The sequence below is a fragment of the Amphibalanus amphitrite genome, unplaced genomic scaffold, assembly GCF_019059575.1.
Source record: "Amphibalanus amphitrite isolate SeventyFive unplaced genomic scaffold, NRLGWU_Aamphi_draft 000105F_arrow, whole genome shotgun sequence".
NCBI lineage: Eukaryota > Metazoa > Arthropoda > Thecostraca > Balanomorpha > Balanidae > Amphibalanus > Amphibalanus amphitrite.
The window spans coordinates 193,630-217,308 of NW_024881600.1; the positions used below are offsets into that span (position 1 = coordinate 193,630).

General features: G+C 57.7%; 1 protein-coding gene across 1 annotated transcript; it reads right to left on the bottom strand.

Moving 5' to 3' along the window:
• Positions 1–57: 57 nt before the first annotated feature.
• LOC122380736 (calcium-activated chloride channel regulator 4A-like) lies at positions 58–23,408 on the bottom strand. The gene is made up of 11 exons (XM_043364148.1): positions 23,391–23,408; positions 22,730–23,212; positions 11,324–11,627; positions 9,045–9,204; positions 7,101–7,206; positions 5,763–6,353; positions 5,105–5,521; positions 4,742–4,918; positions 2,895–3,000; positions 1,974–2,381; positions 58–1,822 (listed from the first exon to the last, which is right to left on the bottom strand). The coding sequence occupies exons 1-11, from the start codon at positions 23,406–23,408 to the stop codon at positions 801–803; spliced, it is 3,792 nt and encodes a 1,263-aa protein (XP_043220083.1). The 3' UTR covers positions 58–800.
• Between the last annotated feature and the right edge of the window lie 271 nt (positions 23,409–23,679).

A 23,679-nucleotide genomic window follows, 5' to 3' on the forward strand; every position in this document is an offset into this window, starting at 1 on the left:
GTACCTAAATAAAACATGTAAATTATCCCTTGGTGGCCATTTGAAAAAAGGTATTGGTCATTTTTGTCGTATATTTCGTTCTGTACATGCTTGTGACTAGAAATTGTATGAAGCAGCCGGTGATAGCCGACTCAACAGGGACACACATGGGCACTAAAATAAGGCGAACGCACCCATTCTCAAAAGCTACACAAAACAAACTTTGCAACGAATCCAAACAGAGATCACGAACAATACAGGTCTCAAATAGTTCTCGTCGCTTGCGTACACACTAATGCTACAAAATACTACAGTAACCTCCCGGCCATATAAGGCACTTGCAGCAGTATTCTGTACAAAGCACTACCATACAAAGTCTGTCGTGTCAGTGATCAGTACACTATGCCAGTGTCCGGTCCATGGACCCGGTTTGTGAGGGCCCCGCTACCAGGCGGTCCGGCGGCCTGATTCCACCGATAGTGTTCAGTGCGGCCGCGCCCGTGGGACCGACATCAGATACGCAGCAACACGCCGGTGTGGCGCCGAAGTGCGCGGCGTTTTCGGAAGACACAGACATAGCGTGACGCGGCCACGCATGGGCCGGGCGTGAGCGGCGCGGCGGCCCGATCGCGGCGATCACAGAGCTACCACTCGAGGGCGGACCGCAGAGCTGCGCCAGGTCTGCACGGACGGCTTAATTCTCACGAGCTGAGCGGCTGCACAGCAAAACACTGCGCTACCGTCCCACCGCAGATAAAACATTGGCCATTTGTCGGCCTGCTAGAGTCCAGCGCACTTTCACACGCAGAGGCTCAGACGGGCTATACCTGGGTGACATTGCGTCGGCGTCGGTCGCCGGGCCTCGCCGGACTGGGCAGGCCCAAATCCCCGCAGCTCATGTCCGCACGACTCGACTGGGAGCCCAGCGAGCCGGGCGAGGCGCCGCCGCGCGTCCACGGCTCTCCGGGCGAGTCGAGCCTGCCGGCGAGCTCTCCGGGCCGGCCCCACGACTCTCCCGAGGTGGCGAGTCTCGCGCGGCCGTCGGCGCCGCGGCCCCACGGCGAGTCGGTCATGTCGGGCCGCGGCCTGCCGGCAGATGCCAGCGAGGCCACTGAGCCGCCGGGCGGCGTGCTGCCCAGCGAGCGGCCGTCGTACGCCATATCCTCCACGTAGGGCGTTTGGTAGCTGTTGTAGCGCGCCCGGCCGGCCCGGCCGAGCCCCAGCCCCGGCCCGCCGGCGGCCGGGACCGGCGCTCCCCTCGGCGACTGGAGGATATCCGGAGCCGCCCAGCGCTGGGAGGAGATCTCCTGTGCCGTCGGAGTGGAGAAGCCCTCCCGTTCGTGGTCGAACGGCACCTTGACGGGCGTCGACTCTCGGCTGAGCTCGGTAGTCATCGCCACCGTGTTGACGTAGCCCTGGAGACCCTCGTCAGGCGCTGGTTTCCTCCGCTTGTACAGCAGGAAGTAGTACATGACGAGCAGCACGCAGAGGACAATCACCCCGGCCACACAGAGCAGCACGATCAGCAGCAGCCGGTTATCGAACGGCGGCGCCGTGGGCTGCACGGGAGACGTAGTGCCGGTCGGCGGCGGCGGCGACGGCGTGGGCGGCGGCGCCGGCACCACCACGGCCACCAGGTTCGACACCGGGGCCGCGTTCCCGGCCGCGTCCACTCCGCGGATGCCGAAGAAGAGCAGCGTGTCGAAGGTGCGGACGCCGACGGTGGCCGAGCTGGCGGCACCGGCCGGCTCCGGCTCGCTCCACGTCGGCACGCCCATGCAGTCAGAGTAGTGGTCTCTCAGCTGGTCACGACTCTCCGAGTAGCGCACCTCGTAACGCTCCACTGAAACAGAGACAGGGCTTCAGCGAATCGGTATACCACAGGTGGGATTTATGTATTATGATAGCACCATTTCTGCGGTTCTCGACAAAAAGTCATGACCGTAAATTAGATTTATACGTTTAGATAAATTGATTTAGAGAGCGTTGCTTACCTTTGGTATTGGGTCGGTCGAGGTCGTCTCCGGGTGCGGTCCAGTTGAAGGTGATGGTCTGTTTGGTCGGGTCTACCAGTGACCTCAGGTCAGTGACCCTGCTGGGCGGCAGCAGGTCCCGTCCGGGCGGCGGCAGGACGACCCGCACCGTGCCGCCGGCCACCTCTCGCCTCAGGTCCGACACGGGAACAGAGGTGACCTCGCCGACGGAGGAGCCGCAGCAGGGCGGTGAGCCGTCCACCGGGACGGCCCGCGGCGCCGGCTGCAGCCGCCGACCGGTCACCACGCGGCCGCCGGCGCCGCCCACCGTCAGCCGCAGCGTCAGCAGCACCTCAGACCCGTCCGGTGCCGAGCCCAGCCCGGTGACGTAGCGCGAGTAGACGCCGTCTCCGCGCAGCACGTCCGGCTCTGAGACAGAGAAAACGAGGCGATATACACGGTCAGCGACCATCGGAGAGCACTATTTCATCGAACCCCGAGACAAAGAGCCACGGCGGCGCACACGGTCAGCGTCCGTCGCCGTGTACCACATGGCAGCGTAAAACCGGACAGAGCGCTGGACAAGTTAAGCCGAGTTGGGCGTGCGCCTAGTTTCTGTTTGGAGCGGCCCTGACCGGGATTACATTGAAAGATAAGCAACATTGACCGGGATTACATTGAGCTGCCCATTGCATGACGCCCCTACTACGACCGTACTTTGTAAAGCGACGTAAGCATCCCGCCGCCTCTTTTTCTTGTCGGATGATCAGGTGCACATCAAAGCTTCCGTGCCCGCCCGGCGGCGTGCATACGTCACATCAGGGAGGATCACCGCGAACCCACCCACACCATCAAAGTAGCTGCCCCGTCAATGGCTGACGGTGCGGGGTATATGAGGGGCGAGCACAGGTGTTCTGTATGGATGGGAGGCGCACCACTCACCGGCCAGGCCGTTATCCAGCAGCTGGACGCGGGTCTCCTCTCCGTTCGGTCGGGTCAGAGTGGCCCACACCTCTGCGTCCATAACTGGAGCGCTGGCCTGCATTACCTGCGGGAGAGGACAGGGTGACGTGTCACCAACACGGAATAATAAACAACCCTGGAGAGAAGACAGGGTACCGTGTCAGCAGCTCGGAACAATGACACCGACAGGCCAACGATTATTTGCTTTTATGACGGACGACTAAAGGGCTCTGAATTACCCACTGTCGCCGGTGTCCACAAATGTACCACGCGGCGTGCCAGGGCAATATTTCCCGGGCTCATGAACAGGTTGCTCTGTCGGGGCTGCTACGGCGCGCAGAAGCTCGTTAGTTGTCGGTTATGGAGCTGTACGTTGTTGTATGCCAGTGTAAGGCGTCATGTCACACCAGGCAGCGATAAATCGCGCCACACTCGTCAATCCCCGATTATAGCAGCCTGGCACGGACGGTCCATAAGGCAGCCACCCAGCGGGAGGTCCTCCCAGGAGCGGGCGCGGAGCCAGCCCTGACCCGGCCCGCCGGCGCATTGTTCCCCATTCAGCGGGTCCTTCATCATGGAGCCGTGTCACAGGGTCGTGCACATGTCAGCTGGTCGTGACGACTCACACTCATCAAAACATGGGCCGTACCTCCCGTGCTCTGCACAACGGCTCCCGGCTGCAGTCGCGCACTGTGGCGTGAAAAAAGAGCAAAGGTCCTTGGCATGGAAGATTCGCAATTCAACGTGGACCATGAAACTTCTAAATATAGCGCCTTGCAAACTATACTACCGGTGTTCATAAATATTCATTATACTGGCCCCGTGCTGGTGCAGGTCTCCGATAAACAAATATCCACAACGCCAACAATCTTAGTAATAGCAGCACCAACCCCACGACTCAGTGATCGCGAGTGTGTCTAAAGTGACGGGTGGCAGTGCGATAGTTGCACGTGGCTCGTCGGAGCCCAGACACACTCTCTCCCAGCTGCACGCCGCGCGAGAGGCCCCTCCCTCCCGAGCGGGTCAGCGGCCGGCGCCGGCTCCCACTGACCGGAGCAGATAGCCGGCGCCGGCCGGTGGGCGTTTTTGACGGAGCGGCACATCCACCGAGCAAGCCACCGGCCTTGGTCGGGACTTAACGCCGAAAAAAGGGCCGCCTTACTCCCAGGGAGATCAGCACGGCTCGCAGAAACTACAGGTCAGCGGGCTTTCTCGCCAGTCGCCTGCAGTGGCGGAGATATGAAGCTGTACGAACATTTAGGTGTGTAAGTCGTGTGAGTTGGAGCCTTTGTGAGCGCGAGTCATGTACAGATTATCGGCATTATTGTGACACAGTTCCCGCTTGTAGTGCTCAGTGCCGGAGACAGGAAACAATGCGGGAGAGGTGATACTAAAACGATACTTCTGGGAAAACATGGATACAAAGTGCTGGACGTGTATTTCAGGGAGTTTTAGAAGCTCAGCCATCTGTCGTTTTCTCGGCTGTGAATTGAGCTAATGCCAGCTTGGGTGCCTACAAGTGTCTGCATGCAGAACGAATTGCTCGGGAGACTAGTCGTCACTAGAGACGCAGCACACCATCAACAGGCCATTAAATGCACGTTTATCATACAAATTAATTAAGCTAATCAGAGATAATAGCCAGCCACATCCCAAACTCATTTAATTCTTCCCACCAATCTTATCTTACGACCAACTCTTTCCGGGAGCCACAATCTGAAAACGTAAGTGCACTCCATCCCATCCATCCCCTTCAACCAACACCACGCTCAGTTCCTCCACGGCCAAATTGCTTCACCCTCATGCAATCAGCATCCTGTACTTACCGATGCGTAGACGGCCAGTGGCTGTGTGGTGGTGTTGACCTGACCGGCGCGGTCGGCGTTCGTCCACACTTGGGCCCGCACCGTGCCCGCCGTGGAGGCCGGTGACGAGGTGACCTGGACGAACACGCTGCTGTGCGACGGCGCCAGGTTGTCGATCTCGTATTCCCACTGACCATGCTGCAAGGAGAGGTGGTGAAGCGAGGTCAGCTCACGTGAGGGGCAAAGGAGCGCCAGTAGAATACTGACCAATCGTGTGTTCTGGACTTAATTAAATGCGTGAAAGCCGATAAAATATCGCTATATTGTCGATAGCAACATGGTGAAGGCTGAACACCCTTTGTCGCGTCATGCGACCTTACTCACCACGGTGTCAATCTTGACGTACTGCAGGTGGTTGGTGCTGTCGGGGTACGTATACACGGGCTCCATCTCCCCTCCGGGCCGCTTCAGCTTCACGTAGCCGATGTCGCTGCGGTCGTGGTACAGCACCGTCATGGTGGTGTTGACGCCCAGCGTCGAGTCGACCAGGAAGGATCCCCGCGCCTGTCGGCCGTCTCCCACGAACTGGCGCTCCTCCAGACGGACCCGCAGCCGGCTGCGGTCGGAGGAGTACCGCTCCAGAGCCAGCAGGTAGGCGTCGGCCAGTGCCTGGAACACGCTGATGGAGGTCTGGTCGCCCTGGCGCACGTCGTCCACGGTGATGACCTCGCCGCCGGTCTCGGTGGCGGCGCGCGCCAGGCCGGGCGTCGCGGACGGGTAGAACACCAGCACCAGTCGCACCTGCCGCGGAGAAACGGCCGTCACCCGTGAATGAAGATGTGATATACACTTCAGTCGGTTGAAAACAAAGTGAGGGAATGTGTTTGCAACAGATGCTAACTCAATCATCAGTATGTATCAGGAACGGTAGCACGGCCGCAATAACCATTCGTGTCATGCATGGATGCTTTAGGTGCACATTGATTATCCGTCCTCTATTCGAGTTGGAGCTTCCCTGACCGTAACCAATAGCGGTGCTTACCTTTCTCTCCTTGAGCGTTCCGATGATATACTGGACGTCTCCGTAGGTGGGCTGGCTGCGGCTGTTGGGCTGGTTGCCGGTCACCCAGACCAGTGTGGTACCGGCGGCGCGGTCGCCGAGCGCAGCCAGCGCGCCGTCCACCGCCGCGCGCCAGCTCTTCTTGTCCTCTGTGACGTCGTCAGCGATGGGCGGCAGGTTGGCCAGCTCGCCGCGACCCACGCGCGAGTCGGGAACCGCCGTCAGGTTGCGGTCGGTCCGGTAGATCACGCCGAAGTGGCCGATGCCCACCTGTACGCCGGTCGGCACGTCCCAGTTGACGAACTTGCGCAGCGAGTTGCTGACAAAGTCCCAGCGCTCCTGGTGGCGCATGGTGGCCGAGCTCTCCAGCAGGAGGAACAGACGGTCCGCGGAGGCCTTCACCACGCGGAAGGCGGGCGGCGGCGGCGCCAGCGAGGCGTTGGGCGGGTTGTTGCGGAGGAGGAAGTCCTCGTGGGTCTCCATCACCTCCCAGACGGAGCGCTCGCCGCAGAGCAGGTTGTGTTTGGTCGGCGCGGTGCGGTCGTGGGTAGTGGCGTTACAGAAGTGCCGCACCTGGGAACACCGGGTTCAGGGTCAGGCGATGTCGCCGCTGTCAGCCGCGCAGGCACCCGTCAGGAGAGCAGGGATTATATGAAAAATGGTGTCCCTGCGCGGCTGCTGCTTGCACTTTGGTGCAAATCTTGCAGTGATAAACGAAGGACAATGGTAGCCGCCCAGATAGCTGCGCAGTGAGCGGCTCACGATTTTTCATTTCCGATGTCTCGGAGCGCTAAAAGATAAGTTACACACAGCGACGTGCAGAAGCGGTGACGTTATTCAAAAGAACTGCTGCACAGGTTTTGACGGCTGACGCATTCAGTTTGCAGAAGGCGTATGCAATACAATGTGAGGTGGCATGGGAGAGGCTTCCGTAGAGTTGGGCCCGAGTGAAGTGAAGTTTGGCGTCGGTTTATTAGCCTTTTTTATTGAAGGCAGATGAAAACGAGTAAGCTTTATATTTGGTCATGGTAAATTGGACAAGCCCAAAAGTTATTGGTAATGCAAGCACATCCACTTTCACGGCTACTTTACAGACGCGGATGGAGGCGTGTTTCCAGTGACGCCTGAGTGTTGCACGGGGGAGCGAATGTTATTGGCATTCGACTCGAGCACCGGTGACCACCAGCGGACCTGCAGCGCCTGGACCTCCCACTGTTGGCCCGTCCGTCTCTGCCCGAGCCCACTGTCCCGTACACAATCCCCGCCGGGCCGGGCCGTGCAGGCCGCCGATTCGACCCGCCGCCCCTGAGCGCGCCTTACCTGGTCCAGCGCCTGCAGCGACATGATGGAGGACGTGACGTTGACGTTGCTGCCGTTCCGGAACGGCGCGAAGGTGCAGTCGTTGGAGGCCTCCCGGCAGCCGCTCCTGCCGACGGATCGCCCACCCAGTCACCGGCCGCCCGGGAGACCGTTTACACAGCCACTTAGAGCCGCTTACCGGCGCCGGTGCCGACATTTGCATGCACATGTCATACCTAACGCGGTGAGGCCGGAGCCACCGCGCCGACAACCGACCGAGTCTGTCGGCCGTGTGGGTTTTTGCACCCGCCTGATTTAGCGCCCTGTCAGGGAGCACAATTGATGGAAACCATCATAGCGCCGGACATGACAGGTCGGCTGACTTGGCGGCGGCTCCGAGTGTGTCGACGGGCTGCTGTGACCGGTCTAGTGTGTCTGCTGTGACGGGTCTGGTGTGTATGGTGTGACGGGTTGGCTGGCGCCGAGCCGCGCACCGCCGATTTATGCCCGATCGGTTGACGGTGACGGCCCGACAAAACGGGAAGAGCGGGGAAGAGGAGGCAGAGACGTGACAGGTGAGCGAAACGAGGGAGAGAGAGAGAGAGAGAGAGAGAGAGAGAGAGAGAGAGAGAGAGAGAGAGAGAGAGAGAGAGAGAGAGAGAGAGAGAGAGAGAGAGAGAGAGAGAGAGAGAGAGAGAGAGAGAGATTGAAAGAGGGTAGAAAAGTAAGAACAGCGAGATCAAATGGCCAGGAAAAGGATAAAAAGCAAAATAAATAAGATACAGAAAATGCATAAAAGCGGAAAATGAAAACAAGGAATTAATATTAATGAAAAGGAAGAACGAAGAAAGAGAGAGCGAGAAAGAGAGAGAGAGAGAGAGAGAGAGAGAGAGAGAGAGAGAGAGAGAGAGAGAGAGAGAGAGAGAGAGAGAGAGAGAGAGAGAGAGAGAGAGAGAGAGAGAGAGAGAGAGACCGGACCCGGACCCACCACAGTGCACCGTTTAGCCTCGCCACCTCTCCCGTCCCGACCGACCGACCATCGGCTGACGGACAATGGGGCGCCCGTACCACTTTGATCCCGCACCGGGCACCACAACACGCTCTGTATCACTGTGTGTGCGTGGAATGCGTGACACTGTCATTTAGACGCCTCAGTGCGTGACTGGTATTCAGCGTTCGGTCGGTCGGAGCATTGGTAGGCCGGTAATCCTGCGGCGGGGGAGGTATCGGGGGGAGGCTGTTGGGTGACAGGAGTGACGCAGGGACGCAGCGGGGACGGGGATGGGGTGACAGTGACGCTGTGATATGGCGGCACTGGCGTTCGAGTCAGCGGCCCCCGCAGCCGCGTTATGAAAGTAATATTCAGCAATGACGCACGAACGGAAGAAGTCAGTGTCTGAACCGATGAATAGGTAGCCGAGTAACGTTTAAAAACAAACAAAGCTGGATATCCGGCGCCGTAAGCTGGCTGTGTTTTTACTCCTTTTGTAGGTTTTATATAAATGCGTGATTAGCGATGCATGTGTAGATTATTCAGCGAAGTTGGTGGGCCGATTAGGGGTCGTCCGTTTCCTGAGCAGGTGTGATCATATGAGTGAGCGGCGAAGCCGATTTGGCTTTGGTGTATCATGGCGTTAGTTGCTGACATCAGTAGGTGCGGCGCAATGTCCTGGCTGCGGTATATCAGTGCGTCAGTAGGCGTCCCGATTTATACCTACACCAGTGCGTCATTATACCTGCCACGAATATAGGTCACATCAGATACACATCAGTGACTCATGTGTATATGTTGTACTTATTTCTGACGGTAAGTGTAACGATTGTGACACTTGCACCAGTACCGACGCTAGTGATACATCAGTGTGACAGTAAAGAGATCGCTATAGTGGTTAGTGGCACATAATGTGTGTTTGTCTGGGTCACATCAGTAACACACCACCGGCGTCACGTTCTGTCTGTACTCACGGTGTGACGACTCCACTGACGGGACGGTTCGAGCAGCCGGTGGGCGTCCACCGCTCGGCCGAGGCGCGGTGGAACGACGGGTACAGCCGGTCGCCGGCGTAACCCGTCTCCTCGAACACACCCCAGCGGTACTTGGCCCACTCGTGCACCAGCACGCGCCCTGCGGACACCGCCGGGAGACAAATGGCGCGCGTCAGTTCGACCGATGACTTCAATACAGGCACAGCTTCGCGTCAGAGAGAGCCTTCCAATAGTGGTATGTCCCCGGGGGCATTCCCAGGTTAGTTGCACTTAGCTTTGAGAAATAGGTGAGATAATTCAATCATTTTAAGCCACCAAATAAGGCGTGGTAAATTTACTGAATAGCTTGTGTGAGAAACAGCCGCAGACGGCGAGGTCGTGTTTCATCAACGTCACTCGCGACTAGCAGCAGCTGCGCGTATTTCACAGAGAAAAGCAAGGCCACACATCGCAGTGGGACAGGTGTTCCTCGTCTATTGACAGCCGCGGCAGAAGTGGCGCACGCCCTGCGCCGCTCATTGGGGTGCGCCGCCACGCGCCGTCGAGCCCCCGCCCGTTCGGTCCGGCGCCTCCCGGGGAGGCGCGCGGCCGCCGCCGTTTGTCATAGGGTACTGCGCGCCGTGCATACGCTGCCAATTGGCCATCGGGCGCCGCCTATTTGTGGCGCTCCTAGTTTGACTGCAGAAACGGCGTCACATATTTCAAACAGAAAGACGAACTGGAGGGGAGAGAGGTGATTGTTTAGAGCAGGGCAAGTTGAACAATGGGACTGAAAAATAATTCTACAGGCAGCTTTCAAAACTGTCTAAAACTGTCTTATTGTAAGCTGCACTTTCATCAACAGCTTCCGCAATAAAATACCTTCTAACTACGTCTTTACAACCAGCTCAAAAGTGGCCGAACAGGAAAGACAGGATTGGCACGCGACACTCCGCGCCGATCTAGTAGATGAGCCGGATAACACCAGTCTGTCAGGCTGATCCCGTCCTAGCTGAACTGTAAGTACGATGTACTCGTACGTTCACTTCCTCCCGAACCGGGCACCCCGCCGGCCGCGTCCCCGGTCCCACAGAGGCTGGCGGCTCGCGCATACCACGACACGGCTGCACCGCGGCGAGCCATCCGCAGCACGCGGGCTCTGTTTGAGCGCGCGCCCGTCCCACGGTCTTCTGAATACGCGCGCGGCGCGCCGCAGTCGCCCGGCGCGCCGATCCGTGATAGATGACGGCGTCTCGGGGCCCGGACGGCGGCGCTCTGTTGACCACACACAGGACAGGCCGACCGGCGCGCAGTCCGCTGTCAGGCCGGACCGAATCGCGCCGCCGCCGCAGCCGCCGCCGCGGCCCGTCTGCCATTGAGGGCGACACGTGGCGCCCACACCGACAGCCGACATTGTACGGCCGGGCGCCGGACCGAGGGCGGCGGTTCAGCCACAGTCCCGGCCGTCCCAACTCGTGTCCGACGAACCGCCTCGCGTGTGTCCTAGCGGCGGGGACGGCGGGGCCAGCCGTCACAACATGGTCTGGTATGTGACAGAGCCCGTACCGGGTCTCATCCCAGAGCAAATAGCACTGCAATGATATGAGATCCACTTTGTCTTCTCGGGCGAAAGGGGAAAACGCCAATGAGGCAAGATCTGCGATTTGATACGGTCCAATAATTATTATTCGGCATTCAATAGACCGCGGTGATTGTCACCTGCTCGTTTCGAGGCCGACTTAAGCCCAACTGACTCCACAGGTGCGCGGTAAAGGTCAGAGTCACAGCGGCTGTCACGTGCTGCTGTCAGCTGTCAGCTGTCAGGTGACAGGTGGACTCGGGGCGCTTCAATGCCGAGCTGTCACCGCCCTATAAAACCCAAACCAGGGTCGTTCTCGTTTCCGGCGCGGGCCAAACGCCCGGTAAAAACTCTGATGGTTGTCTGGACAAGGTCGAGGAGGGTGGGCGGTGGGCCGATACAGTGATTGACCCTTTTTCACCAGCAACGACCATAGCGTGACGGTGAATCAGCAGCGGGCAGACCCCTGACGAACCACCCCAAATGTGTACTTCTGGGGCGGACACTGTGGTCCCTTGGCTATGATTTTTTTTTTAGTGTGAGCAGGATAAGTAGGTAGCACATCAAATTACTGTGATAGTATTCCTGAAATAGGTTCTGTGATCACATGAATTGTGATAGTCAAAAGGCCAATTCATTTCTGATCAGCAAATTTACCCCAATCTGTCCCTATGACCCTACCGGGTGCGGCGGAACGTACCTTGGTCTCCGAAGCGGTGTGTCTCGCCGGAGGCCACATAGTCGGCGGCGAACTGGATGAAGTGCCCGGGCCGGCCGCAGAGGCCGCTCTGGTGGGTCCAGGGCGCGGCGCCGTGCACCGGGTGTCGCAGCCCGCTGACGCGCAGGTCGGCGCTCACCAGGCTCTCAGTGGTGGCCGGCTCCGGCGCCGCCGAGCCCGTGCAGCTGCGCGGCCACGAGCTCGGCACCACCACCGTCACATCGCCAAAGTAGGCGCGACGCTGGGTGGCCGTGTAGAGGTAGTCCGAGGCGCCAGTCAGCAGCGTCTGAAAAGGGGACGGAGCGGTCAGCGCAGGCCAGTGGGCGTGGAGAGGTAAAGCGGAAGGCCCCGTCCAGCGGTCTCTGAGAGGGCAGCGCGGTCAGCCTCGGCAGCTCGGCTAGCCACTGTCGCACAATTACCCCGCCCTTATCAGCACCGCGCTTATTATGTGAACGATCCGCGGCAACGACCGCTGGGTGTGCGAAGGAGAGTGCCGACCGGCTTCAATTAAAGCGGCTGACCCGGCGGGAACGTTCTCAGGCCGAGCCCTGACGGACGGCTGGCGGGCCCCGCGCGCATACCGGCCCCGGCCAGCGCCCACTGCCGACGGCAGCACCTCCTGTATAGAGCGCCGCGGTTTCGCAAACCCTCCGCCGCCGTTCCCAGCGCCATTGAGGGCCGATAATGTGCGGGGCTGCGGGTCAGGCCGGCCCTCCTGTCCTCCCCAGCCGGAGCGTGCCGCCGTGGTGACCTGTTTCTCCGGCGCAGCGTTTCGGTCGGCTTTGATGGGCGTTCACCCTCCTTCTCTACCGATAGGGTGCGCCGCACGAGTGACACGACAGGGTTTGATGACCTATCCGCGGTAGCGTGCAGGGGCGATCGACCACCCTTCTGTATCGTCACACAGCGGAAGGCAGATTATAGTTCCGGTAGGTCGCTCACGTATGACATGGATAGCCCGGACATCAGACATCGACAAGGGAAGTTCAGACCCTGCTGGATGCCGGCCGCACGGACCCGGACCCCGGACCCCGGACCGGTGCCGGAGACGGGTCCGGGACCGTGACGACCCTGAGGTCAGCACCGTGACGCTCCTGCACGTGCACAGGTGCAGCCGTGACGGCTCGTTACTCGGCACCCCCAGCCGTGACGGCCAAGGGTCGCGGCGGCCCTGTCTGGGGTCTGGACATCCGTGATTCTGAGACTTTCGGACTCTGAGGCGGGGATTTGAAAAACTGCAGAATTCCATGGGTTTGCATAATTGTAATGTTATGAGGCCAAGAAGTTCGGAATATATGCTTTTGATTTATCTTAGTACCTAAATAAAGGTCAGTTTGGTTTTCTTAGTGGCGTAAGTATAAACGGTAAATGCGCTGGAACGATATTGATCTGACGTTTTATTAGCATCGGGCCTCGAAAAAGGACTTCATTCACCAGAAGTCAGTCAAAGGTGGACTAGCAATTGACTTGATAATGGCTGCTAAATTAAATCCTTCTGAAGTCGTTTTTTGTGCTCCCATAGCTATAAGTATTCACACGAATTTGGTAAAAACTCGAAATAACGCCTTCTGGAAAACGATTTCCCTACAATAAGTCGCGTAGCAGCAGCTTACGTTCTGTTCCGGAAATCCTGTTGCCCCGAATGTGTGCAGCACTTACAATGTGTGGATGTTCTTCATTCGTGCAGCCACCGCTGCAGTGATATAACACTATGAAGCTCTGCCTGACGGCAGGTGCGGCGAACGGTGCGCTCCCTCCCTCTAAGCACCCCCAGTCGGGGAGGGAGGGGGACGGTCGTCACGCAGCGCGGGCACACAATACAGGACATGTGCCACCGACCCAACTCATTGTGGTCGCGGCGCGGGGCGGCCGGTCGACAGGCCGATTGGCACAGGGTGGACCCCTAACTGCACGTGCAGGGCCGGCGGTCCGCGGTACGAGTTCTGCACGTGGCCGCCGGTCCGGGCGGGGCGCTCCGGACAGTCAGCAATGACGGGACACGCCCCAGGCACGTGACTGGCCGATTGGACACCGCCCGGCGGCGCACCAAGACTGGTAGCCACCCAGAGCGGACGGCCCGCGGACGGACCGCCGCCCGACCCCCTCCCGGCGGAGGCGTCAATTTGCACCCTCCATCAGCCGCCGAGCGGCGTACGCACCCCGGAGAGCTGTTTTGCAGCTATTTAGCTGATGTCTATTATTGACATTGACGAGAAGTGTTTGCAGCGTGCCGTGCCTGTCTGAGGCATTGTCACTGCGGAACAGAGCGCCATTATTCGGCACAAAGGCGTCACAATGGGCCGACGGGCGCGGTGGCCTGGCCCGGTGGTCGGCTGTGGGATCAGAGGCCGGCCTGGGCCGCGCGGTCGGCCCGTGTGGAAGAGCCGATGTGTGTTCAGCTGCCGACGGAGACTGCCCGTCTGCCAGGACCGGAGGATCAGAGGCTGGTCGGCTCCCAGTGAACGGGAACTGTCAATCGATGCAGCAGGACGGGTATAATACCAGCCGATCTGTCTCTTCTGTATTATAGGGTGAGGAGGAACAGGGAGACCGCTGAGCGGGGAGGTTTATCGAGATCCTGGCGCTAGTTCACATCCAGTGTTTCAGATAGGTTCCGGCATCATGATTTAATTACATAATTTTCAAAATCCTCGCTCTTTTCGATCTCGCCGTACTCGATTGATCAGCTGGACGGTCGAGTGCATCTATATGCAGTAACACGTGCAACTCAACCTGCATGACACAGACTGGAACGGCAGCTGATCGGAAGCCCCATACCTACTCGTATCCCCTGATAGGTTGACTCAGAGTGGTGCGTGCAGGAAGGTAGGCCATCACCGTTCAGTCCCCGACTCCCCTGTATGCATATCTGAGCCCAAACGTCACGTGACCGCCCGGCAGGGGAGCGAGCGGTTTGATCGATCTGCTTAGCGGCCCTTTCTGCCGGACTGGGTGCAGCCGGCGCCACCTCCGATGGCAGGGGAGGTGTAAAAACACCTCCACTTCTCCCCGCCGTGACAGCAATCTGACATTGAAATCAGCTATCACAGCTGCGTATCGGTCGTTAGGAACAGTGCGTGATGTGTGTCGGTGACTCGAAAGAACCGGCGCTGCCGAGCCTCCTTGCAGATGGCCGGCTCGGGCCGCTGTCACGCGCTGTTGGCTCTAAACGGACTCCGGACATCGGTTTGATACAGATCGGTCAGAATGGCTTTCTGCTGCGTGACTGGCGAAATGAACTCCTATTGAGGGGCACGTTAGAGCCATAATGGCGTTTGCCATTGTGCGCGAGTGGCACGCGGCGGCGGCGGAGCGGTGGACGAAGTCTCTGCTGGTGCCTCCGGCCAGGAGGGAGGAGGGAGGCGCCGCCACCTGCCCGCGATTGGACACAATACGACATTAACGGGTGGCTGGCGGCGGCAGACAGATGCTCCGACCGAGGGATGGCACACGGGACAGACACCTGGGCACCCCGGCACCGTCCTCAATGGGCACACAGAGAGACTGCCGAAATTCAGAACAGATATCGAATGGGATATCAGCCGCTGCACATTGGATGTTTGCATGGATCCACCGGGAATATGTTGCTTCAAAATCATCAAAATGGGTAGGTAGGTATTTGATTTTAGATTAAACGAATAAATCCTGAGCTGCTATCCGCCATAATAACTCGTTAACGCCGTTAAATCCCAATTTAGAGCACTACTCTGCTATTTAGACCCCGTAAAATACACAATCTATATTACGGTCCACAGTGAGTTTGGTGTAAGAGCCGTGATAAAATTACCGGTAACGGCGGCTCGGCGGCGGCGCCGGGGCCGCGTTCCCAGCCAGCGCCGCTGCGGGGCAGTCTGGGTCATGTGGGCACGCCAGTTGCGTGTAGCGCCGCCAACGGATCCCACATTACCTGAATAGCAGAGCCGCCCTCTCGTAAAGCATGCTCTCATTGTGTGCGGCCGGGGCCGTGGTGGGCAGCGCCGCCGGCCGGCAGGTCGTCGCTCAGACACACTGACAGAAATTGTACCGGTAACCGCTCCCAAACAGCACGGAAGAGGCCGCGTCTTCTGATTTAAATCGCCTCTCAGCGTTCGGTGACCTCAAAACCCGCCCGACGCCTGTCTGTGTTGAGTGGTTTAATTGTCGCCGTAAATAGCCTACTGAAAGCCGACCGTGCGCTGGTGCTGGTTAAACGAAAGGTGCTGCTTGAATACAAATCATGCGTCACAAAAAGCCTATTGATGAAATAAGTATAGGTAGTTATCTTACATGAGCAGAGCTGCGAATTCACACAGCCCTAAAATTCACCTCCAGAGTTTTCTGTTTCCTCTGCGTTTCGATTACGAGAAATAAATTTTAACTTTGTTTCACTTTTTGAAGAAGACAATTAATGAGGCCCAACTTTATGGTAACACGTGATCCATTTATTCCCTCAGGGATCCCATCCAGACAAAAAGCGTTACGGCACCTAATGACGGCCGTTTCGGCTTCTGACAATTCCACGGGAAGAATAAAAGCTCGGACTGTTGGACTGATGTAGCCCAGTTCCAGCCCGGCGGGAGGCTTCTCCAGCGGAACAAAAACAAAACTACAAAACAAAAACCCCGCCGCCGCTGCGCTCCCGTTGTCCAGCAACGAGAGAGGGCAGCGTATAATTTGCCGCGGCTGCGCCGAACAGTCGGGCCTATCATTAGTGGCTTTCATCGGATGCTTTTCCGGCGTGTCGCCGTTTTTCTGCTGGCGGCTGGCCGGGTCATTCGTTTGAGCGGCGAGTCTGCCAGTTGTGAGTCCAAGGGTCAGAGCTCCGCCCAGCGCCTCAGGGGCTGGAGCTGCCCGGGGAAGATGGATAGACCAGAGCAAAGGCAACAGTTAGAATGAGGCTAAAATCACCGAACAAAACCGTTCGTGGACGTGGCTAAATGAGGCTCAAAATCCAGATGCGCTGAAATAATTTATCACTAACTAGGTACTGTGCCCATGCGATCAGCTTCGGCCTTCCAGCATATTAAAATTTGAAACAAACGAATGATAAAACAAAATGCATCACAGAGCTGACGTGGAGAAGGACCGAGGCAGCCCGGTGACATATAGGGCCTTGCCGGTGACTGCTCACAGCGGACTGGACGGTTACCCCGCCCTCCCTGGCCTATCTGACCGTCGCGGTGAGTGAGTTGAGCCGGCCCGGGCCTGTATCGCGTGTCTAACGCCCATTGCGGGCTGGCCGTGCAGTCCGCGCGGTGTGCGCAAACGTCGAACAGGCCTGGTATGTGACCGCGGCGAGACGATAGGTCCTGACGGTTCAACAGCGCCGTGAAGTGCCTCTCCTCCACAGCAGGACGGCAGCGTTTGCATGAAAAGCATCGACTGTCTTTCACTGCACAAAGGTGGCAATTTGAAGGGACGAACTCTCAACTCGTCTTGTCTTGCATGCGCTTTGGCTGACTTTAATTTTCAAATATGTCAGCTGCATATATTTTCATTTTCGTGGTGTCAATAGATCGACTGAAGTGCTGGCTCAAAGTCCTAGATCTGCCCGAGCCTGCCATCGTTCACCGAAGCTGTGCCCTCTCTTGGCGGCACTCCGCCACTGGTAGCGTGTCCCCGGGTCGTGTCGCCGGTCCCGTGACCACAGCACGTGCGCCGGGGACCGGCCGTAACCACCGTCACAGGTGCGTGTCTCGGCCGCAGCGGCTGCGGTCTGCTCCCAGCGGGGCAGCTGGGTGACGGGTCACGGAGAGCACCCAGCACCCAGCAGGGCACTCGGCACTCCGCAACACTGGCACCCAGCGGGCCGGCACATCGTGAGGACAATTAGCGCACGCTGAGGGCGGCACGCGGGCTCACTTCACGCGTTTTTCGCCGCCAGCGGAGGCGCCGCGAAGGCTCCTAATTGGGCGGCTGGAAGGCAGGGGTGAGAGGTCACCTGTCGGGGTGCAAACAAAACCATGCCGTGTCAGACGTGAGCGTAATGGCCGACGCCGCATTGTTGTGGCCGGCTGATCGATCGATCGATTCCGCAATGAGCTATAAAAATTGCAGCGTAATTCAATCAGTTGGCTGCTTTCGTAGAATCGTTTGTTTCGCAGAAATGCCTGCAGTGCATGCACGCTGATTTAAGCACGCCATACACCTGGAGTTTAATTGGATCGAATTATGGCGCCTCAAATCGTAATTCAAGTCAAATATTCCATCGCGAGGTTCTAACTTCTGACTAATAGCTACTTCATCAGTCTGATCAGATCATCAGATAAATAAGTTTTTCTGTAATGAGTTTCCAAAAGACAGAGAACGAGAAGATCAAGCTTCGCATTAGCTAAAGCATCCTTATAAAATCTAGTGGCGGCAAGTACTCAGCATTAAAAATAAAAACGAATGCAGGGTGTCTGACAACGCGGCAGCTTCGTAAAACTATAGACACCTCCGGCTGGACTGCTTTGGCCCGATGTTTTGTCAACTCAGACCTCATCTCGCCGCGACCCCAATCAATTACCACAACACTGGCCGATCTGTCGACACTCGCTCTCCACACCGCCCAGCCGAGCAGGCGGGGCGGGCCGACCGAGCGGGAAGGGCGGGCGGGGCGGTCCACTGCTGCGCAGGGTCGGTGATTCGATTCGCGGCGCTCACCGCCTGTCAGCGGGGCGCGCCGCCCTGATCCAGTTCATCGCTGCTCGAATCGCCGCCGGTTTTAATTAACACCTGTATCATGGGCAGGCGCGCTGCGGGGAGCGGGGTGGCCGGAGATTGCTTCTGGGCGGCGCCGGGCCGAGCCGGGGCGGGGCGGGGCGGGCCGACACCTGCAGGACTGAGGTCAGAGCAGAGGACAGGCGGGCGTTTGGGTGGTGACGGGTCGGGCTGAGGGCACTGGCGGTCCCAGGGGGGGGGCCACGGGGGCCATGGCCCCCCCTTTGGTGCTGAAAGGTGGGGCCATACTATCTTTTGGCCCCACCTTTCAGATCGAACAAAAGTCCTAGAAAAGCTTTTCGTATGTTTCGTTTTCTTTCTTGCGCCATCAAAGGACGTAAATTTCACTCATGAGGGCTCAGTTTCGCATTCTGTCAATTTGGTGGTCAGCGTCGCTGGCACCGGTTCACGAGTATGGCCGGATCTTATATGGAATATAAGCGTGCGTTTACTTGAGGCTCTCGTAGGCCCAGCAATGGCTGGCATGAGACCCTCTTCGGCAGTGGTGGGTGGGCCCTGCTAAAGGAGATTGGCTCTAAGACACTAAAGTAAGACCTCATGGGTTGGTGCTGTGCACCTCAGAAGCCCGGTGGTGACGCCGTATGCCGGCTTGGTTTCTTAAGGATTAGCGTGGGAACTCCGGGGCCTGCATAGAGTTTGCATGAGCTAGTATGTAATCTCAGAGGCATGTGTGTAATGTGTACACAGTGGCGGTCGCGGGGGGGGGGGCATCAGGGCCATGCCCCCCCCCCCCAAGGTCAATAAAGGGGGCCATCATATCATTTGCCCCCCCCCCCCTCAAACAACCAATGGGCCCCCATATAGGTGTATGGGGCCCTGGCAATTATTCGATCGTCACGAAGCTCAAAAAAAAAACCACGCCCAGCTATTAATATAGCTCCCACACCGGTCTTTGAGCGTCCTACACTGACCTCTGAGGGACTTCAGTGGCGGTCAAGTGCCCACGTTGACCGCTAAGAGCCTACATCAACCTCTGAGACCCCACATCTGGCCTATGAGGGCCCCTAACAGGCCTCAGGGGTCCCAACCGGCGTCTGAGGGTCTCACACCGGTCTCTGGTGGCCTTATTTCTGTCTGTAGTGTCCCAAGACGAACCTTAAGGTGCCAATGAGGGCCCCGTACTGGCTGCTGAAGACCCGATGCCGGCCTCTAAGGGCCTGCATTGGCATTTGAGGAGGGCCCATCTTGGCCTTTGAGGGCCCTCTGCTGGCCTCTGGGGTCCAACGACGGCTCATGCCGGTCTTTTAGGGCCCCACGCTGACCTCCGAGGGCCCATGTTGGCCTGTTATGACCCACATTAGCCTCTGAGAGCCCAACTCGGTCACTGATTGTCTCAAACTACTGGCCTTTGTAGTTTGCAGGCCCTGTACTGGTCTCTGAGGGCCCTAAACTGGCCTCTACGTGAAAACATATATGGGTGGGTTTCTGAAGATCAGAGGGCTCACGCAGTCTCCGGCACAGCCTTACGTTGGTCCTGATCGAGATTACTTTGCGTCCTGATGGTCCGGCGCAGATTCCCTCATATTTCGACGTCGGGACCCCATGAGCCGGTGTGGGTCCTGGGGCTGGCAGAGACTGATGAAGTCCTTAGGGCTCAGGGCCAGTCTTTTTAGCAGTAAGACTAGGCAGGTTGAGTGAGCCCCAATAGAGCCGCTGCGAAGCCCCGCAGGAGTCGCGCGCGGCCCTCAGATGCCAATTTTGAAAGCTCGGAACCTGTGGGGGGTCTCCAGAGGTCGGTCGGTGTACCTACTCTCTCCCGCCGCCACACAACTAGGTATGTTACCTATATGAGTAAATGTCATAGTCTGAAAATGCTCTCTGGGTTTCACATGCTTGTTCAAAGCAAGAGGTATCTGTACTTTTCCGAATTGTTTTATAGTGGTAAGGTCATGAATCCGCGTGCCTGACCTTCCAGTATACCTGTGCTACACCGATCCGTCGTCATGGTGCAGTGGGCCGACCGGTGGAAGCACCGTGGGACGGGAAATGGAACTGGTGATTTTGCCTTAAATTGAGCTTAAAAATTTCACGCAAGAATCAGATGGATGAAGCATAAGTAATGCCAACTGCGCGGCACCTCGTGGACGTAAAAAATTAGCCGATCACCCCCCCCCCCCCCCTCCCGGTGACGGATAAATGTTATGTCCCGCGAGTGTGACTTTGGCCCCCCCTTTTGCTAGCGGCTGCGACCGCCAGTGGCTGAGGGCGGTATAAACGGACAGGCAGTGATTTGGCTCAAGCTGGCGAATGGGGCATGCACTGGCTTCTGCTCGTACGAGCAGTGATGGGCATAGGCAGTGGTTCTGTTTGGGACGGTCTGGTGCGGCGGCGAAGCGGCGTTTCTCGACCAGATGAGACTGACGAGGCGTTCAAAGTTGGTCTGGCCGCCAGCTGCCGGACAAACTGGGAGGAATTTTGTCTCCTCCGCGTCCCACTGTGAGGAGAGAGCGGCCACCGGAGCGGGAGATGGTCCGGGAGGTCTGGACGAGACACGAACACCGGCAGGTCACAGATCCTGGATAGGTACTGGATAGAGCCGGCTGATACAAATACTGCCCTGGTGTTGGTAAACCAGTCCAAGGCCAGTGCGACGGAAGATGGGTGAATAATGACCAGGGCGGAGGGAGGGCTCGTTACCGAATCAGGCGAGTGGGCGGAGGCGCCGTGCCCGTCCAGGGCTGTGCTGGGGGGCGAGTCGTGCTCTCCGCTGGACGACGCCCCGCTCACTGCCAAATATAACAGTATATAATTATTCATAAGTGGATCAGTGATCAGAGCACTACGTCCTTCGGCTGACGACTGGGTGGATCCGGGCACCCAAATGAACCAACACATCCTAACGAACCGACAAAACGGCTCCTGCGTAGAGCAGCTAGCTTGCCGTGGACTAGAATCTCCGTCTGGCGCGCGCGGCACGCCGGTCACCAGGGGATGAGCGGCACAATCTGACAGTCCGTCACTCGAAACTGGGCATGACGCCCGACAGGTCAGCAATGCGTCACATCTGACAGGTCCTACGGTGGCGGGCTGTCACGGCTGGCAGCGCTGTCGGGCCGTCAATCTGCCGTAATCTGAGGCGACACTGCCCGTTTCACGGTGCACGGCACTGCACGGTGGGGAGACGGCACTCGACCGCCGGCGGCGCATGCGCACTTCCCTCATTCCATTCCAACAAACCCGTGACATTACAGAGAGCCATCGCAGATTGAGAGGGCGTGGTCTCATAGTCTTGGGACAGCCTTCTTTATAGCTACCCAGCGTAAATGGAACGTTACAGCATGCGCACTGTGTTTTATCTGGCGAAAGGACTCGACACTCCAAAATCAAGGCAATTATAGTGATAAGATGGTGACGATTAGCTGAGGCAATGGTTAGCTTATTTAAACACATTTTAAAAGTAGCAGTGCAGATCGCATTACCAGCACCCAGTGGGTACCAAATTAAACTGTCACTCATCTCAGACAGAAATCGCACTACACTAAATTACTCTCATTTACATTTATCACACTCGCGAATTAACAGGCAAGCGCTTCTCAACGCGCAAAAAGCATAGGATCTAAATATTCATGACTTACTTTGCGGCTTCTAAAAGAGCTTGCGATAGAACATATAGGTTAAACTACTCATGATCATTAATTTTCCGTGTCCAGAGCCCATTACCAAAATTCTTATCGAGTACTATTCATATTTCAGGGGTCCATCGTGTGACAGAGCGAGGTCGGCAGTAGGAGGCGCCACAACGGGGAGCGACCTCGGGCGGGGCGGAGACCGGGCTCGCCCCAAGCCCACCGTTCCAGCCGAAATTATCGAGATAATAGGTCCTATATAGGTGCTGATATCAGCCGTGAAATCGTTCATCAATCAGCCGCTGATCCGGCGTCCGTCAGCTCCTTTATCTCGTCCGTCCTCCGCCGTTTGCCAACACAAAATAAATGGCTTCTGAGATTTTCACTGGTCTGTCTGGTCTCCTGTGGGCACAATGCCTCAGTAACGAGCCAGCCTGTCTGATGTTCGGGTAGAATTAGATTTACAAGCTGCGGTCTTCTGTATCTTCAGGTGAGGTAATTAAGTTTTGATGTAAAAGAAGTGAATCTCGAGTGGCTTTGATATAAAGTGTAGACGGTAGAGATGCTTACGGTTCATCTCACGGCTCTAACTTCTGTCAGCCTTATAGGGTTCCGTGTATTTCCGTTACTGTTACTGAAAGTTCCTTTTTCTTCTTTTGGGCAACATGATATAATGAGCATACGCTTCAAAATGTTACTTTGCGGGGTTGTATCTTGTCAACAGGAGAGGTCAGTGGGATTACTCATTTATGTAGTTAGAATTTACTCATTGTGTAGGGATTACTCATTGTACTACACTTGTCGGGATATGTACATAAGTTGCCGTTTACAATGTATGCAATTGATCGAAACTCCTCGCCAGATACTAAATATGTCGAGATGTTTTACTACATGGCAAGATATTAAAAAGTGGACATCGATCTTAATGCCGCCCGTAATTAGTTCCCCCAGTTGAGTAAACGGGTAATCAGCGGAGACTCTGGTGTCTCTCTTACTGCGGCACTCGGTACATAACAGCGCAGCCCAGCGTCGGTCGGCTAAAATCGATCGTCAATGGCACAGGTAACGATTACGGCACCCACTGGCGCCCAGCTGCTCCGAGCCCGTCACCCTAACTCACCTTCAGGTTCCGGATGATGTCCTGGCACTGCAGAATGTCCACGTCCTCATCCACGCCCACCACCAGTCCCGTGTATCCGTTATGGACCAGTCGGACCCTCGAGCCAGTGACGCCGGTACCCAGCACAGTCAGAAGCAGCAGCGCGGCGCCCGCCGCCGCCGGCCGCCCCATCGTCACAACCCCACCGTCCCGTCGAAATCGACGAACGCGCGCGTCGCGGTCGACGGAGCTCGTCGCTGGCGACGATCGATTGCCGGCGTGCCGCGCCGTCTCAGCCGGCGGTACAGGTGTCCGCCGAGTGTCCGTCTGTCGGACGCAGGTGCACTCCGTACTCGCGCCGCTCATACGACACCCGTCCACGTCCGACCGGCCCCCGACGCACTCTGCGCCGAGCGCGGTCCGACGGAGCGCCGCCGGTTCAGGGGAGAGTTCCGCCACCGACCGGCAGGTGGCAGTGGTGAGACCACCGGCAGGTGAAGCGGGCTGGAGGTCCGGCCGGGGTCACGGACTAAACCCTGTGGGCCTTCTATCCGCAGATCGTGCCGCAGAGTATCCAACGCCACGCTTCGCCACTAACTTCATATCCATGATTCACGACCTGGATCCTCAGCACCGATCGCGCTCCCTTGACCCCGGCGCTGACCCGTGACCCCGGACTGACATCGCCGTCTCCAGACATGTGTCCGGTAATTTTCGAATCCTTTCCCACAGAGGCTAGTCGTAGAGGAGGGAGACCTCACTACTGCCTTTCCCTAGAAACTTCCCGACACCTGTCTACCCCTCAAGTCCAGCTTCCCTTCTCCTACTGCCCCTCAAGCCCAGCCTGCAGAGTGCAGACTCCCGTCTGTTTCCCGGGCCCAGCCTCCCTCCTGCCTTCCCGCGAGTGCAGCCTCGCTCCTCGAGCGGCCGGCGCGGCCGATCAGGCCAAATTAGCCGCACGTGATCTGCGG

Coding starts and splice junctions, on each gene's coding strand:
- LOC122380736 (XM_043364148.1), bottom strand. Junction 7,207..9,044: donor GTCAGTGGAGTCGTCACACC/GTGAGTACAGAC, acceptor ATCCGTCGGCAG/GAGCGGCTGCCGGGAGGCCT. Junction 5,522..5,762: donor GAACGCTCAAGGAGAGAAAG/GTAAGCACCGCT, acceptor TCTCCGCGGCAG/GTGCGACTGGTGCTGGTGTT.